Below are 16,042 nucleotides of genomic sequence, written 5' to 3'. Positions count from 1 at the left end.
TCGTCGACGAAAGTACTGGAGCGTGTTTGTGCACGCTTCGACAGGTACTCACCAAAATTTCAGCCTATTTCGGACGCTCAGTTATTGTTTAACAGTCGTTTCGAGTAAGTTGCTGCGAGTGTTTTTGTGAAAATGGAGAAACTCGAGTATCGAGCTGTGATTAAATATTTATTTTTGAAAGGCAACACGCCCACGCAAATCAAAGAAGAGTTAGACGCTGTGTACGGGAACTCTGCACCATCATTTACCACCGTGAAATTTTCGGCAGCTGTATTTAAACATGGCCGTGCCAGCTTGGGTGACGATGAACGTTCGGGACGCCCAAAAACTGCAACCAGTGACGATAACATCGATAAAGTTCACCAAATGGTGCTGGACAACCGTCGAATTAAAGTTAGAGAGATAGAAGAGGCCATGAATATATCGAAAGAACGTGTTTGTCACATGTTGAATGAAGATTTAGGCATGAGAAAGCTGTCTGCGCGTTGGGTGCCGCGTTTCCTCACGTTGGATCAGAAACGTGTTCGAATCAACATTTCGATCGCTCTTTTGGCGCAATTTCGGCGCAATAAATCAGAGTTTTGGCGCCGGCTAATTACTCTTGATGAAATTTGGATACACCATTACACTCCCGAATCAAAAATGCAGTCAAAACAGTGGACTGCTTATGGGGAATCGGCGCCAAAAAAGGCGAAGGCTGTTCCTTCGGCTGGGAAAGTGATGGCGGCTGTTTTCTGGGACAGTCGTGGAGTTATCTTTATCGATTATCTTCAAAAAGGGAAAACCATTACAGGAGCGTACTACGCATCATTACTTGACAGGCTGAAGGCAGAAATTGCGGAAAAACGGGCACATTTGCAGAAAACAAAAATCTTGTTCCACCAAGACAATGCGCCGTCTCACACCTCAACGATTGCCATGGGAAAAATCCACGAATTACGGTTTGAACTGCTTGATCACCCACCTTGCTCATCAGATCTAGCTCCAAGCGACTTCTTTTTGTTCCCCAAGTTAAAAGTTGCACTCGGAGGACAAAGATTTTCATCAAATCAGGAAGCCATCACCTTTGTTGAGGTAGAGCGATGAATTTTTTTTTAAATTAAAGCTGCAACTTTGTAGAATATGGGAAAAATAGGGAGATTGTTACCATCCAATCATTTCAACGAAAAAATGACTTCATTAGTTTTTGTCACAAAAATCTATTTTTTGCAAAATCCTGCCGTCGTAGACAAATTTTCAGACCAGATTTGAAATCAGCGTGAAAAAATCTATGGGAAATGATGTATAGCATGTTAGAACAAAATTTTTTCCGCGCGTGCTATTGGAAAAACTAAAATTTTCTTGAATTTGTGCGCGTTTAACGAATTTTCTCGAGGTTAAAAAACGTTCGTACCACAATCTCTCTATTTTTCCCATATTCTACAAAGTTGCAGCTTCATTTCCAAAAAATGTCATCGCTCTACCTGATTCCTATCGAAAGTTCCTTGATTTTGAATCCGCTTTTGTCCAAATTGCCCACTGTCCGCCGTAGCCAGCACCGATCTATTGGATCCACTGATATAGACAATTCCGCAATTGTCGAATATTTGAGGAAAACAAAGTCGAAAGTGTGATACTATGGAAAAGGATGACGAGTCGGTTCTTTGAAAAGTGCAGGCTGCAGTAAAGTAATTGAAAAGTTCAGCTAAGTAGATTCACCCTCTTCTCGGTGTTCTTTCTCCCGGCGATGGGCTAACGAGTGTTTCTAAAGGGATCTGCATTGACACGGTGGAGATTCGATTGTTACGATATTCCGGCTGATGAAATATTACACGGTCATCCGGGAACGAGACAATGAGTCCCGTCACGCAGAAAATTAGCCGGGAACTGGAAAGTTCAGAGGTATTCACCGTCTGTTCGACTGCGCGCGCGCGCGCGCTCACGGCAAAGGCATAGCCCGGCTCAACTCGGCTCGGCGAGAACAATGCTTGTGAATTTAGAGCTTGTCAAGATGGCGGCCTAATTAGGAGGAACGCGGCTTAAATATGAATGTCGGCCGGAAAGAGAACAAGGACGCGAGGGAAAGAGACAACGCGGGGGAGAGGGGCCACGGGTTGCGTGGGCCTCTACCAATGACTCGGCTTCTCATTTCTCTTCTTCCGCGTCCTGCGGCTTTCACGGGGAGGAAAAACTGCGGTTGTTTCGCGGGGTGCACGTACCCGTGCATAATGCACTCGTTCTAATAGATAATTCAAGCCGACCCGGCATCGAGGAACACACCGCGATGCACTTACACTGATGAGCACAGACTATTCCGCCTACGTACGTTCTCTACACGAGAATGGAAAATTAATTGTCCTCGGAATATCGCACCCGTGGAAGATTAAACATTCGATACCGGCACCGTTCCACGGTCTCTCTAGCTCTAGTACGCTCCTCCGGGTAAAAATTCATCCATTTACGTTTTTCGCATAGTGTAAAGCGGTCGATTCCTTTCTGTCTGTCTTGCGAGACATGTATCTTTTTTTTTTTTTTTTTTATTAAGCTATAGAACCCCACATGGGATTATTAGCAGCATGCACATGGCTGTGCATGCTAACATTACATTACATAGGTGACTTAAAAACTAGGATTGTGACAATATAATGAGCATTTTCGCTTGGGTTAGCTATAGATTTCTGAAATGATTTCAAAAAAATGATAACTAAGATTAAAGCGACAACATGAGGTTTCTCAGCTCTGGAAATTTCACGTTTAACTGCAAAAATAGATACTTATTTAAAAAATATCCTGTGACTTTCAGTCCTAACTGAAATTCTTGGAATGAGTAGCATGCTAACATTACATTACATAGGTGACTTAAAAACTAGGATTGTGGCAATATAATGAGCATTTTCGAGTACAAAATTAACATTAAAGATATAAACAGTGAGATTTAAGAAACGAGTGTATGAAAAATAGAGGGCAAAGAAAGGGTCCGCACAAAAAGGAGTCTATTGTATAGGGTGGAAAGAACCCCTTGTTGCAAAGTTTGCGAATCAAAGCGTCTCTGTTATTGTCAAAGATTGGACACTGCCATAGCACATGATTAGGATCCTGCACCAGACAACCACATGGACAACCTGTGTCAGCAGCAAGTCTAATCTTAAAAAGGGAAGCCCTTAGTTGATAGTGTCCAGATCGAAATCTATTAACCCAGCAAATGAATTCTCTAGGGAGCCTGAGGTGAGCAAACCAAGGTTTAGGCCCAGAATGATAAAATGAGCTGAAAAATTTGGTGCCCTTGAACCCTGCTTGAGACATGTATCTTAATATCATACGTTTAATTCTTTTCAATTTTTATTTCATCAAAAAACTTACTTGGATTTTATGGAATTTTTGAAGTTTCTAGTTTGCCAGTCAAAGTGTTACATTTGTTCCAGGAGAATACACGTTTTGAAGAAGTTTTTAATGGTGACGGTTTTTCCAGAAAACTCCTGCAGGAACTGATATCACTCCGTATTTAGCGAGTGCACGTGTAATTAAGGGAAGTTCGGTGGTCCACGTTTGCGAGCATCGCGCTGCGAACCAATCCTCTTAATCCTTCCTTCTAGACTGCCTCGAGCTGTGTAAATTATTATTATTACAATAGACATTTCAAGGTGGTAATTCAGGCCGGGAATTTGGCTGTATGGCTGGTGTAGAACTCGAAATATTTTCAAGACGTAATTTTACGCGGAAAGATACGACTACAATACCGATCTCTTTGCACAATGAAAATTCGCCGAGGCTGCTGCGAGAACCAGGAACTAAATAGGACGTTCACTTCTCCGTTCAAGAGTGGTAAGCATCTCTTGATGATATTAACCGACAACTTTTGCGACGAAGCTTCCGTACACGAGGAACTATGTTTCTAACGGAGAACATTGCTGAAGTTCGTGAATTTATTTCTTTCCTCTTTCAAACTTTCCCCGGTAAATCTGCTTGCTTTAAAACAAATAGAAATTTTTTCTTAGAAAGAATTTCTTATGCACGTTCGTGACTCGTTCAGGTAATTGAAAATATTTTTGACAGTGTTCTATCGGTAAAATCATGTACACTCGAGGGGTGGCGGGTGGAAGGGTTGATCCAAATGAAAATACAGCAGCCCCGAATGTTCTTCTAGAGACTCGTCTATCTCACCTTTCACGCACCGATTTGAGTAAATGCATATAAAATTCGCAGACCGCGCGTGAAGAAGGGGTTGTTTCTAAGGCATTCGTAATAATGTTGTACACCAACTAAATCGGCCTGCGCGCCGTCAAACACATCCCGTTAAAGCCAACCTACCGAGACACATCCGATAAAGTGGCGGCAGATCTATAATAGAGGCGCACTGTGATTCGCCACGAGCACTAATTGCTTTCGAGGATGAAGATTGATCCGGGTCTGACATCTCACCGGTTTCATCAAATTGGTAACCCATCAACCGACTGGCTAGTGGCTGTCTGCCAATTTCGGGAACGATTAGGACTTAATGCAAGTAAATAGACGCCAACACCACGGGGTCGGCTCGGCGGGAACTTGAATTATTCATGAAATATTAGGGGGACCCATAGGTAATCAATTGTTTCGAAATCTGAAACAAACTTTGTAGTACGTTCAAGTTTTTATTTCATTTGAGGACAGTTTGCCAGCTTTCCTGCAAATCAGAGAGATCATAATCACCAGCAGCAAACCTTCTGAATCAACGTTGACACTTGTTGACCTTCAATACGTCTCCATAAACATCGCAAATTTTCTTTGTTGTTACATCAAATCCCGCGTGAAAATGAAAAAGTATGCAATGACGAATACGATTCTCGGAAGGTACGGACGCCGCCATTTAATTACGGGGTTGTAAAAGAAAATTATACTTTTTAGAATATTTTGAGGACAGGCTGCTTTACCGAAATTCGACGAAGTTCGTCGGGAAAATCCGAAAACAGAGTTGAAAAGGGAGACGAATGGATGGGAGAGGGAAACAGCGATGAGTATAAAAGGACACGGTGAAACAGGGGAAAAAAGAGCAACGGGGGTAGAGGAAGACGACAACAAGCTGGTCCACTGAAATTTCCCGGGATCGCAGTTTGCAAATGTCCTGTCGAAATAACCCCTGGCACACCGCCCCGGCGAGAATTCACTTTGGCAGATCGAGTGGAGCCAGGCCATCGCAAAAATTGCATACAGACAGTCCAACTGAATCGAGGGGATTAAGAAACGGTATGCTTGAATTCGATATGCTTGCTTCCGTTGCAATTTATCGACATGGAAAAATAAACAACGACCGAGCTCTCTCTCTCTCTCTCTCTCTGTCGAAACATAAGTTTAATCTTTGTTCGCGATAACGAGGATCTGCCAAAATTACTGATCATTTTCTGCAAGTTTTACATATTGCCTGTCAAATATTTGGCTGGAATACTCGGCCGATATATCCGTTGATACTACTACTAGACAATTTGTCTGAAATCTTTGCCAGACTGATTTTTCATGATTATTATTGCATATCGCAGCACTATTTGTCTGACAAAACATTTGGTTACACTACTTGTTTAACACTAGATTTACGAGACCCGTCAAAATTACGGACTCGAGATTTCTAAATTTACAATTGTTAAGACTGCAAGGACGCACTTGTGAAGAATTGTTCAATAGATTCGTTTCTTTGAGCACACATTACAATAAAAATGGCTGAAAATCTAAGTAACTACAATTTTGTTATTTTTACAACGCAATGTAAAATAGTCACTTTTGGTACTCCGTAAACCTAGTGTTAATAAGCATGCCATGATTGTGGCACTACTGTTTGACATATAAATCGGTTACACTACTTGTCGTCCTTTCTTTAGAATGACTAATAGTCAGACGCATGATTCGGTATACTTCTTGCCGGGCATATTCTTCGTTAATACTACGTAACACGCACCTTCGGTAAGATAATATCATAAACGCTATATTCAACGTTCGAAATTAAAAACATCTTGCTCTATTTACAACCGTCAACTGAATATTAATGTTTCGTTCAAAACAGTTCATATTCGAAACATAATCAAGGGAAGCTCGACAAGATTCATTCCCGAATTCATCGTTTGCGATTGCCGAGCAAATTAACCTAAATTAGGAATGAGTACACTCGAAATTTCGATTAAATCGAGTGGACGGTGGACATGTGTTTTCGTCCGAACGAGGATCGTCGTTCGATCAAAAATTCATCAAGTTAATGGAATTAATTGCGTTCGAGCACCTCGTCGTTGTTTTACACGTCTGGGAAATTTTGCGATCACGACAAAAGGGCGAGTGTGTGTTCTTTGCGCGCGCGCCGACATCAATGCTGCAAATTCACAGCATTGTTCTGGACCGTGCTTCTTGACAGCTATTCCCTGGAGAACCGACGTTTCGGAACACACGTTCGAATCATTGTGTTCTGTTGACTTTGAGAATCGTGTTGCTTTTTGTATGACGTTCTTTTCATTGACGAAACTACTTTTTCTAACCATGGACAACTGAATACACATAATATGCATTATAAAAATAAACTTGCCCGACGTTTCGGGCTACATGGATTGGAGTATATGCACGAGTATAACCGTCGAGAGGAAGCTTCAATTTTGGAACTTGGTAACAATTCTCTGGAAGCAACAACGCACTCGATACTGTCGATAACGATGACGTGAGTGAACGCGTGAGCTCTGTCGCCAACTAGCGTTATTATTATTATTACAATATAGCGCGAAGGGAAGAAAACCGTTTCTCCTCGATACCGTGCATTCTTTAGACTCAATTGAAAGGCTTCCGTAACGTGCAAACAAGCTCCCGAAGCACGAGCTAACACGATCGAAAGCTCCTACGTGAACCCACAGTTCCTCGGAGCTTTGAACAACGTTCAAACGCCTGGCAACAACCCCCGAACAGGAATCGATCTTCCGGTAACATTTGTTTGCACCCATTCGCTGCGAGCTATAGTTAGCCCGTAATAAATTATGCTTCAATAACGATGGGGAACGCCCGAGATTAGGTATCGGGTTTCGATAATAACGAGGTATTAACTAAAGTTCAAACAGTTCCGATCGCTGCGTGCCCGGACGCTTTATGAGCGCGCCCAGTTCCGAAAGATGTATCGATCATCCCGATTCGATGGCGGATGCCAATATCCTCGGACTAAAAGAAAAACTTCATGCCGGAAAAAAAAAGAAATTGCAAAAAGAATATAGTTTCTGACGCTGATGTTAGATAGCCAGCATTTTCCTGTTGAAATTGTTCATTTTCTTCACGTAAAATTTATGCCTGTAGACGATATGATATGCTTCCTAATGTTTATAAGTAGTGTAACCATCTTATATGCCAGGCAGATGCAAATTCTAGATCAATGCTTTTATCATATAAGTAGTGTAACCAACTTATATCCCAGGCAGATACAAAGACTACATCAATGATTTGATCAAATAAGTAGTGTAACCAACTTATATGTCAGGCAGATACAAAGTCTACATAAATAATTTTATCAGAGAAGTAGTGTAACCAACTTATATGCCAGGCAGATACAAATTCCACATCAACGATTTGCTCAAATAAGTAGTGTAACAACTTATATGCCAGGCAGATACAAATTCCACATCAACGATTTGATCAAATAAGTAGTGTAACCAACTTATATGCCAGGCAGACACAAGTTTTAGATCAATGATATATCAGGCAAGTAGTGTAACCAAGTTACATGTCAGAAAAATTGTGTTAAAGTATGTGTACAGCGATATAGTGGCAAGTACAGTCTCTGACGACACGGCGAATATTGGAAACTTCAAAATGAAAATTTCGAGGCAAAAATCCGGGCAAAAATGTCTCACGAAAGTATTTTTACAGTTTTCAATGATTGTGAAAGAAGAAATCGGGAACATTGTGATCCGCTCAGGAGATACGTGCAGAACAAATAAGCACTGCGCTTGGTAGTTAGTTTTTGACCACTGTGTACACACAGCTTGTCAAAAGATCCTCATACGGGTGCGTCTAATAGTGCCGTACCTTGAGCATCGGACTCCACCGCGGTCCACTGTGTTTTCGTTGCTGAATAAGCACGTTTGGCACGTACTGTACTGGCTGGCTGTTTTCGACTGACAGAAACATAGAAGGTGTAAAAGCAAGTGGTATCCAATTAGCGGTCGGCTCTGCTGGCCAGCCCTAATTCACCGAATCCCATTTCGCCTTCCCTCGCGTGTCCATTCGCCCGCGAATCCGAGTGTGAACGATCGAGCCGCGTTTATACACGCTCACGCACACCCTTAGGCAGATCTATACAGGGTGCTTCGAAATAGACGATACCAGAACGTGATTCTTTAGGAGAAACTATACAACGCGAGCATCCTAACGAAATTAGACGAACAGATTTAAAAATGATTTGTTGGGAACAAAACTGAAAAACATCCGGAGTGCACAGGGTTAATAATTAAGGATTAATCTTGGACATGGAGAAAGTATGAGACTAGATGGGAATATGTCTGATATACTCTTTGGTGGCGTTATTTTTCCAATGTATTTTTTGGGACTGCTACTGACACGTCAATTTATTATGGCGTATACTGTTGTGTCCTACATGTGTTTGTCCTACATATTTTCCGGCGCCACTGCATGTCGGACACATCTTCTGATGTTGCTACCTGTCATACATATTTTTTGGCACTACTAAATGCCAGGCATTGTCTGAAGTTGCTACTTGACAGACGTGTTATTTGGCACTACTACTTGCTCGACAGATTCTTTGATGTTACTACTTGTCACACTTCCACTTTAGTGTTACTACTGGCCTGAGATATTTTTTAGCATTACTACTTATGCGTCATATAGGGTTATCCGTATTAAGTGTTATATATCGACGTATCTTCGTTTGTTTTGAAAAGATGCCATCGAAAAACATAAACAAATCATCATGGAACGCTATACAAATCACACAACTTTTCTGACATGTAACTTGGTTACACTACTTGCCTAATAAATATATCGTTGATCTAGTGTCTGCCTGGCATATAAGTTGGTTACACTACTTATATGATCAAATCGTTGATGTAGAATTTGTAGCTGCCTGGCATATAAGTTGGTTACACTACTTATTTGATCAAATCGTTGATGTAGAATTTGTAGCTGCCTGGCATATAAGTTGGTTACACTACTTATTTGATCAAATCGTTGATGTAGAATTTGTCTCTGCCTGGCATATAAGTTGATTATACTACTCATTGGATAAATGTATCATTACTGTAAAATGCACGTATCGAAACATACATTTACCACTATTGAGACAGCAAAGATACCTTTACGGCTTGATATCTGAAATGAGGTTTATGCAATCCCAATGTCGAATAATCTCGTAATACAAGCGCCGAGAATATAAAGTTTAATAAATGCTAATAGAGTTTCGTTTGATTTTTAATGTACGAAAATCGTTCGCGATGGAAATTACCGTTAACCGTTCAAATTGGCCCTTTTAAATTAGCCCATGAAAATGTAAATTTACACGAATATAGCCATCTCATTATCCTGCTCATTATCAATTTTAAGGAAATCGATTTTTAAAACACGAGAATTTATGCATGAAAAGTAGGAAATATCGCAGTTCATATGTTCGGTTTCATCAATTTCCTCCCGCTAATTAGAGAAGCAAATATTTCCGTTGAAAATCGAAATGAAACCAGACCAGATCTAATTCTGTTAATGGTCACAACGATTTCTCGAGATAAATTTTTCCCCGTCTACCAGGGTTTCCTTCTTTCCTCGTGAAAATGTTCAAAGTAGTTTCTGCCCTTGAATCGGCCTACAGTAACTATATATTCATTGGTGTTATTGAAAGCACGTGGTTTAGAGATCTCCCTTAAATCAGTATACGGTATTTTGAGAGAGCAATCTGGATCGTGTATCCTCTTTATGGGTTGCTCATGGAAATGTCGTTGACGAACGTTCGTCCGAGAGGACGATCGGGACCGATCGAGACTCTGTGTGTCACATCGCAATCAATTTGAAGCGGCGGTGTCAGCGGCGAGTGCCCCTCGAGTGCAAACAGTGTAGTATCGACGATACTTTTTTCGGTGGGAAAGCCTCTTACGAGGTTTGCTGTCCTCGTGATATTGGAGCAGGTTCCTTTCAGAATTGTCGAGTGGCTATTTGAATGTAGGACGTACGAAGCCGGGCCTTGGCGATCAGATCAAAGGAGATTGTTATTTGTACGAGCCAGCCGCACCTGGCCACAACGCCTTAAAATAATTACGTTGGCTCAGAACAACTATTTACATCCTCCGAACAATCTAGCTACGGCACACGACGACGTAGAATTAAGCTCTTAAATTATTCAAACGATAACTAATTGTATTCTTTCACGCAACGTCTGCACGTTATTCACGCCCTTTAAATAATTTACACGATTCAGTAATTATTCCCATACTTCGAATAGCCTAGGCGATATTATTCATACGTCATACGTTATTTACAGAATCCTGCAAGATGCCTTGCGTTAGTTATTCATATTGATTTGGGAAACATAAGTTCCGCAGGATGTCTTCAAGTAATTACGTTCCTCGACGTAACGCCACGCAAAGCGTCTTGAAATTATTATCGACGTCCTTCGAGTAACGTAAAACAATCACGTTTGGCCAGACGTTCCTACAGGACGTCTTAATTATTACAGGACGTCTTTATTACCACAGCCAGATTTTACAAACACACTTTTATGTATTATCGTTTACGTATTTCACGAGAGCGAGCGAGAGAGAGAGAGAGAGAGAGAGAGAGAGAGAGAGAGAGAGAGAGAGAGAGAGAGAGAGAGAGAGAGAGAGTTTAGAACGCCGACTGTTTAAATTTTTGTTGGACGTTAGCTTAGGTAATAGGAAAAATTCGCGTGACCCATATGGTAGGCGAGGCTATGGCAGTCAGCGGAGCGATAAGCACGAGAGGAACAGGGGACGGCGCGGCCGCGAATTTCGGGAAAGGGGAAAAATCTCGTTGGCAGGAGCCCATTTCGGTACATCCATCGTGGGTATTTTGGCGAACGTCGTAGGATCGATATTCCCAGGAACCCTTCTATTTTTCAGCATCCTACCGCCACCCTTCTGATCCCCGGTATACGATTCCCTCGGAATTTCGTCGAGTGCCGTGGGGTCAGACCTCGAAGATGGTAGCCGGGCGTAGTACGTGAAATCGTTGTACCCAGTCTCCCCGGCAATAACGTCGGTCCCCCATTTTTTTTTTTTTCGTTTCTCCCGCGGAATTTATCTTTCTCGAGGGGCGCTCGTGAACGACGACTACGTGACAACGAAACCTGCAACTCATCCGAGCCACTTGGACACCGACTGGCGAGAGCGGAGGCAGCGGCGCCACCGTGACGTTCCACTTCAAGAAACACCGGCGAGACAATGGTCACTGTACCACATACTAACCGTCGAAACAGTGTCGAAATATTCGCCTCGAAACTGCTCGATTTCGAACGTAACGCTGAGACACTAAATCTTTTTACCGCGTTTCAACTCGCTTTCTTGTCTGTCTGTTTGTCCGTTCGGTACTTTTCTTCGTAGTAATCGCGAATGTAGTGTCGAAATACTCGGATCGAAGTTACTCGATTTCGAACGTAACGCTGAGACACTAAATCTTTTTACCGCGTTTTTGTTAACTCCCTTTCTTGCCTGTCTGTTTGTCCGTTCGGTATAAATTTTCTTCGGAGTAATCGCGAAGGTAGTGTCGAAATACTCGGATCGAAGTTACTCGATTTCGAACGTAACGCTGAGACACTAAACCTTTTTACCGCGTTTTCGTTAACTCCCTTTCTTGCCTGTCTGTTTGTCCGTTCGGTATAAATTTTCTTCGTAGTAATCGCGAATGTAGTGTCGAAATACTCGGATCGAAGTTACTCGATTTTTTACGTAGCGGATTTTTCCATATATTTGTTGCAAAATTTTAATGCTTTTTTCTAGCCTGCAGGAAACGTCTGTTAAAATAGTGCCCTTTTCTCCCGTGAACGTTGTTTTTTTTCGGCAAGTTTTGAAAACTGAAATTCTAGTAAAGACCCGCGGTTTAATAATGGCGAACGTGGCAGATATAATATTTCCTGTTGGAGCCCTTCGAGGTGAATGAACGCTTCGAAAAGATCAAAGTTGCAAGAAACTGGGTCGGGTTAGTTCGGTGTAAAATAGGTTGGCCACTGTATTTTATACAATAGTATCCGAGACTGGAAAACTGTGTCGGAACATTTCGTTGGATATAATACATTTTTATACAATGTTGTAACCGAAGAGAAAAACTTTTCGTACAATTTTGGATGATCTTACATAAATGTCACAATCGGTTGCATTCGCGAGTTGCAAGCAGTGTCAAAACATTTCCTGGCAATAATACATTTTTCAAATGATAATGTAACGGGAAAATTATAATATTTCTTCATACTTCCAACGAACTTATACCAATCTAACATCTATGGCCTCGTCGACTACTCCTGTCCATCTAGACATCGACAATTTAGATCATCCTACCATTCTAAATCATACGACAACTTCCAGCCTCACGATGCTTCTAATATTCAACGTTATCGCTCGAAACTAGACAGTTCTCGTGTAAAATTTTTTTATGGATCCCCAGATGATCCATAAATCGGACCGCACGCGTGCTCTGAGGGCTTCAAATTATTCGCGTTTCTGCAAGTGTAAGTCCGTTCGCGGGACACGTTGAGCCGGTCTTTTTCAATTTTATAAACGGTCCCGCGTTATTCGTGAATTTTTACGACCGATCCGCGATCGTAAAAATGGCTTCTCGTAGGCGGGACATAAGCAATTCATGATCGATATCGGAGGCTCGAAGTTCTGTAGAAGACAAGAGGGGGGGGAGAGGCGAAGGGCGATTCCTCCGGAAATTACGTCCTTGGCGTGGAGACAGCGCTTCCGGTTTCGCCGTACATAAACCATTTTCGGTGTAAGAAGAGGGCAGCGAGTGTACGCACAGTTTCGTAAACCCTTCTTCGTGTTCTGGCGCGATTTATCGGCAGCCGGGGAGGATAAGTCATCGATTAGGTCGCCTGGACGCGGTGAAAACACATAAATTCGCGGCGCGAATGGCGCGTGAACGTTTCGGAACATTTCTGTCGCCCGTGGCGCATTCAATTTATCGAGTCGCGTAGAAATGAGGCTCGTATTTTGAACAGTTCTCAAACTTTTCGGGTTGCTTCTTTCCTAGACATACGTTCGCTACGTCATCGAGCATGCGAATCGATGGAAATCGGTTTTATCTACACCTATTTCGACTTATGTTTCTCTATTAGGGCGATCCATAAGTAATTATTTTGAAATCTGAAACAAACTCTGTAGTAAATTCAAGTTTTTATTTCTTAATTTATTATATAATCTCCATCGTTACCAAGGACAGTTTGCCAGCTTTCGTGCAAATTTTCCATCCCCCTCTTATAGAAATCCAGGGTTCGTCAAGCAAAATTTGCCGTAAGGGCAAAACAAATTCTTCGCAAACAATTGATCACTTACGTACCCCTAACACAGTACCCCTAATATATACAGGGTGGTTGGTAACTGGTGGTACAAGCGGAATGGGGGTGATTCTACGCGAAAAAAGAAGTCGGAAATATAGAATAAAAATGTTTCAATTACAATGCGCGTGTTATTCGATAGGAATTGTCTGCTGCGTCTGACCATCACCTACCAATTCTACTTCCTACGCATACTAAAGCACGCGAACCCGACGGACCTTTAAATTCGATTTTCTCGAAAACAAAGCCTCAAACGAAAAATGTTTATTCTATATTTTCGACTTCTTTTTTCATATAGAATCACCCCCTTTCCGCTTGTACCACCAGTTACCAACCACCCTGTAGAATCACCCCTTTTCTCGGTTGTGCCAGATCATCCTGTATATTCGAAGAAATAGATTTATCGAATAATTTCCTTCCAACGCGTCGTTGAAGTCTCGATGAATTTTTATTTTAAATATTGAAAGATGTGTGTTTTTTTTTTTTAAATCGCACTCGTTCTGTTTACAGCTGGTGGGCGGTGAATTCGATATGGAGCTGAACTTCGTGATTCAGGACGCGCAGAACATCAGGCACATGCTGGAGCTCCTCGATCATTGCCCGCCCAATCTCCAGGTAAGCAATGGGCGTTAACGCTCGGCTCGATCAAACTAATTATCGAGCCGACTCGGTTGTTGTTCGCCCGCCAGCGATTCGATTCTCGGCGAGAGAACACGCCCGATCAATACGGTCAATACTCGTCAAGTAGCTGGCGCGTAATTAATTTTCTCCGGCGGATTTTTTCCTTGCGAAATTTCCACGCGATCTTCATTTTCCCGCGACATATAGAAAAGCGTCGAACACACCTCGAACAGGATCGAATCGCGGGAAATTTCGTTTCCGGCGAGGAGAACGGTCGAGAAAGCGAATTTTTCTCTCGTTTCGCGGCAGGAATTTATCAAGCATTGTCAACGTCGCTCTCGCAAACCCAACTCGAACCGGATCAATCGGAATTTCTCTCCGATATGGCCGGAAGAACGGCACGTTGTAAAATACGCTGCTCGTTAGGGGAGAGCGATGTGCAGCGACTCGTTCCGATCGAAACTGTGACGCGAGAGCGAATGGACTCTTTTTTTCCCCCCCGCTCTGCCAGAGAAGAATAAATCGACGCGGGTTTCGAAAATTCGGAATAGATCGCTCCGAAACGAGCGAAACCGATTCCCGTTTCGGTTTGAAGCGTCGAACCCGAAGAACCGTTCCCGGAATTTCTTCCCCGGAGAATCGAGTGGCGGGAACTCGATGTCGAAGATACCTGCGAAATTACGCGCGACCCACTTTCTTTTAACGGTCTCTCGAGCTTTGTAAATGGAGGCGAAACGCGGCCTGTTAAATGGTACTCGCGACTCGATGTTCGTCCTCGTGCTGATCGACAACTTCATCGAAGTCAATTCCCTGTTGTTACAGAAATAATTTAGTGTTTTTTTATTTATTTAATTTTTTTCTTCTAATTAACCCTTAGCACTCGAGTGGTGACTCTGTAGCACCACTAGAAATTGTTGTGGCAATATTTCAAGGAAATTACAAAAAATATTACAAAATATTTGTTACATTACAAAATTTGTTTTCAATAGATTACTAAATATTTAAATATTATATGTGGAAATCGAATCAGTTTCGTATGAATAAAATGAAAATATTCGAAGACGGAAGAAAAATTTAGTTTCAGTATGAAAATAGCGCCGAGTGCAAAGGGTTAAAATACTGTGGACCCTTGACCCTTTTTTACGACCCCAATTACCCCTAAGTAGCTACTTTTCCGAAGATAATTATTAAGCAGTCTTCTTATAAGCATTTCTAACCGAAATTTCAAATAAAATCTCATTTTATATTGTTTTCGTCGTAATTTGGTCATTCGGCCGTATGTGCGTCGGTGACTATAAGAATCGTTGTAGCAACTAATGTTATACCCTCTACCGACTAAATTCTGAACGACATTGTTTCACAAGTTTGAAAAATTCGGTCACCCTAACAATCGACGTGGCCAAAGCGTTTAAGAAATTATTATCTACTTTCTCTAATCAACTAATGCATATATTACGATTTCATTTAATGTCTTCAAACTGTTTCAACACCTGTTCTTTGAGACTCACACTTTGCACCTCTACTCGCAAATTGTACCATTTTCGTATGTATAGCATGAAAAAATAAGGGAAATATTCTAGGTCGGAAAAAATGTTTCGTTTCGGAGTTAAAATGGCTTCGAGTGCAAAGGATTAATAAATGTATCGAAATTTTTTATCAGAATGTCTCTAATCACCTGTATCCCAGAAAATCGATCCGCACCACGACAAAAGAAGCGGTAATATTTCCTCGCAGTGTGAACTCTATGCGCCGTCCATATAGTATCGGTTGGGGTTGACATAATCTATTAGAGATCGATTTCTGGCGTCCTCAGAATCCCGTTCAAGCACATCCCTGAAATGTTAATACTGTTAAGGGAGTTTCCAGGTTGCTATCCCTAACAGTACACGGCGGTCCCCTATGTGCGGGTGTCTCTTATGTACATCGAATGTCCGCAGGCAT

General features: G+C 41.9%; 1 protein-coding gene across 8 annotated transcripts in view; it reads left to right on the top strand.

Annotated features, from left to right (window-relative positions):
• Rg (A kinase anchor protein rugose) overlaps nucleotides 1–16,042 on the top strand; it is a 624,229-nt gene that overhangs the window by 387,609 nt on the left and 220,578 nt on the right. For all 8 annotated transcript variants that reach the window (XM_076790889.1, XM_076790892.1, XM_076790887.1 and 5 more), the window contains exon 2: nucleotides 13,991–14,095. In XM_076790889.1, the coding sequence (XP_076647004.1) occupies nucleotides 13,991–14,095 (105 nt within the window). The remainder of the gene's footprint in view (nucleotides 1–13,990; nucleotides 14,096–16,042) is intronic.

The sequence above is a fragment of the Halictus rubicundus genome, chromosome 7, assembly GCF_050948215.1.
Source record: "Halictus rubicundus isolate RS-2024b chromosome 7, iyHalRubi1_principal, whole genome shotgun sequence".
Classification (NCBI taxonomy): domain Eukaryota; kingdom Metazoa; phylum Arthropoda; class Insecta; order Hymenoptera; family Halictidae; genus Halictus; species Halictus rubicundus.
This window is presented reverse-complemented; position numbering and strand designations above follow the sequence as displayed.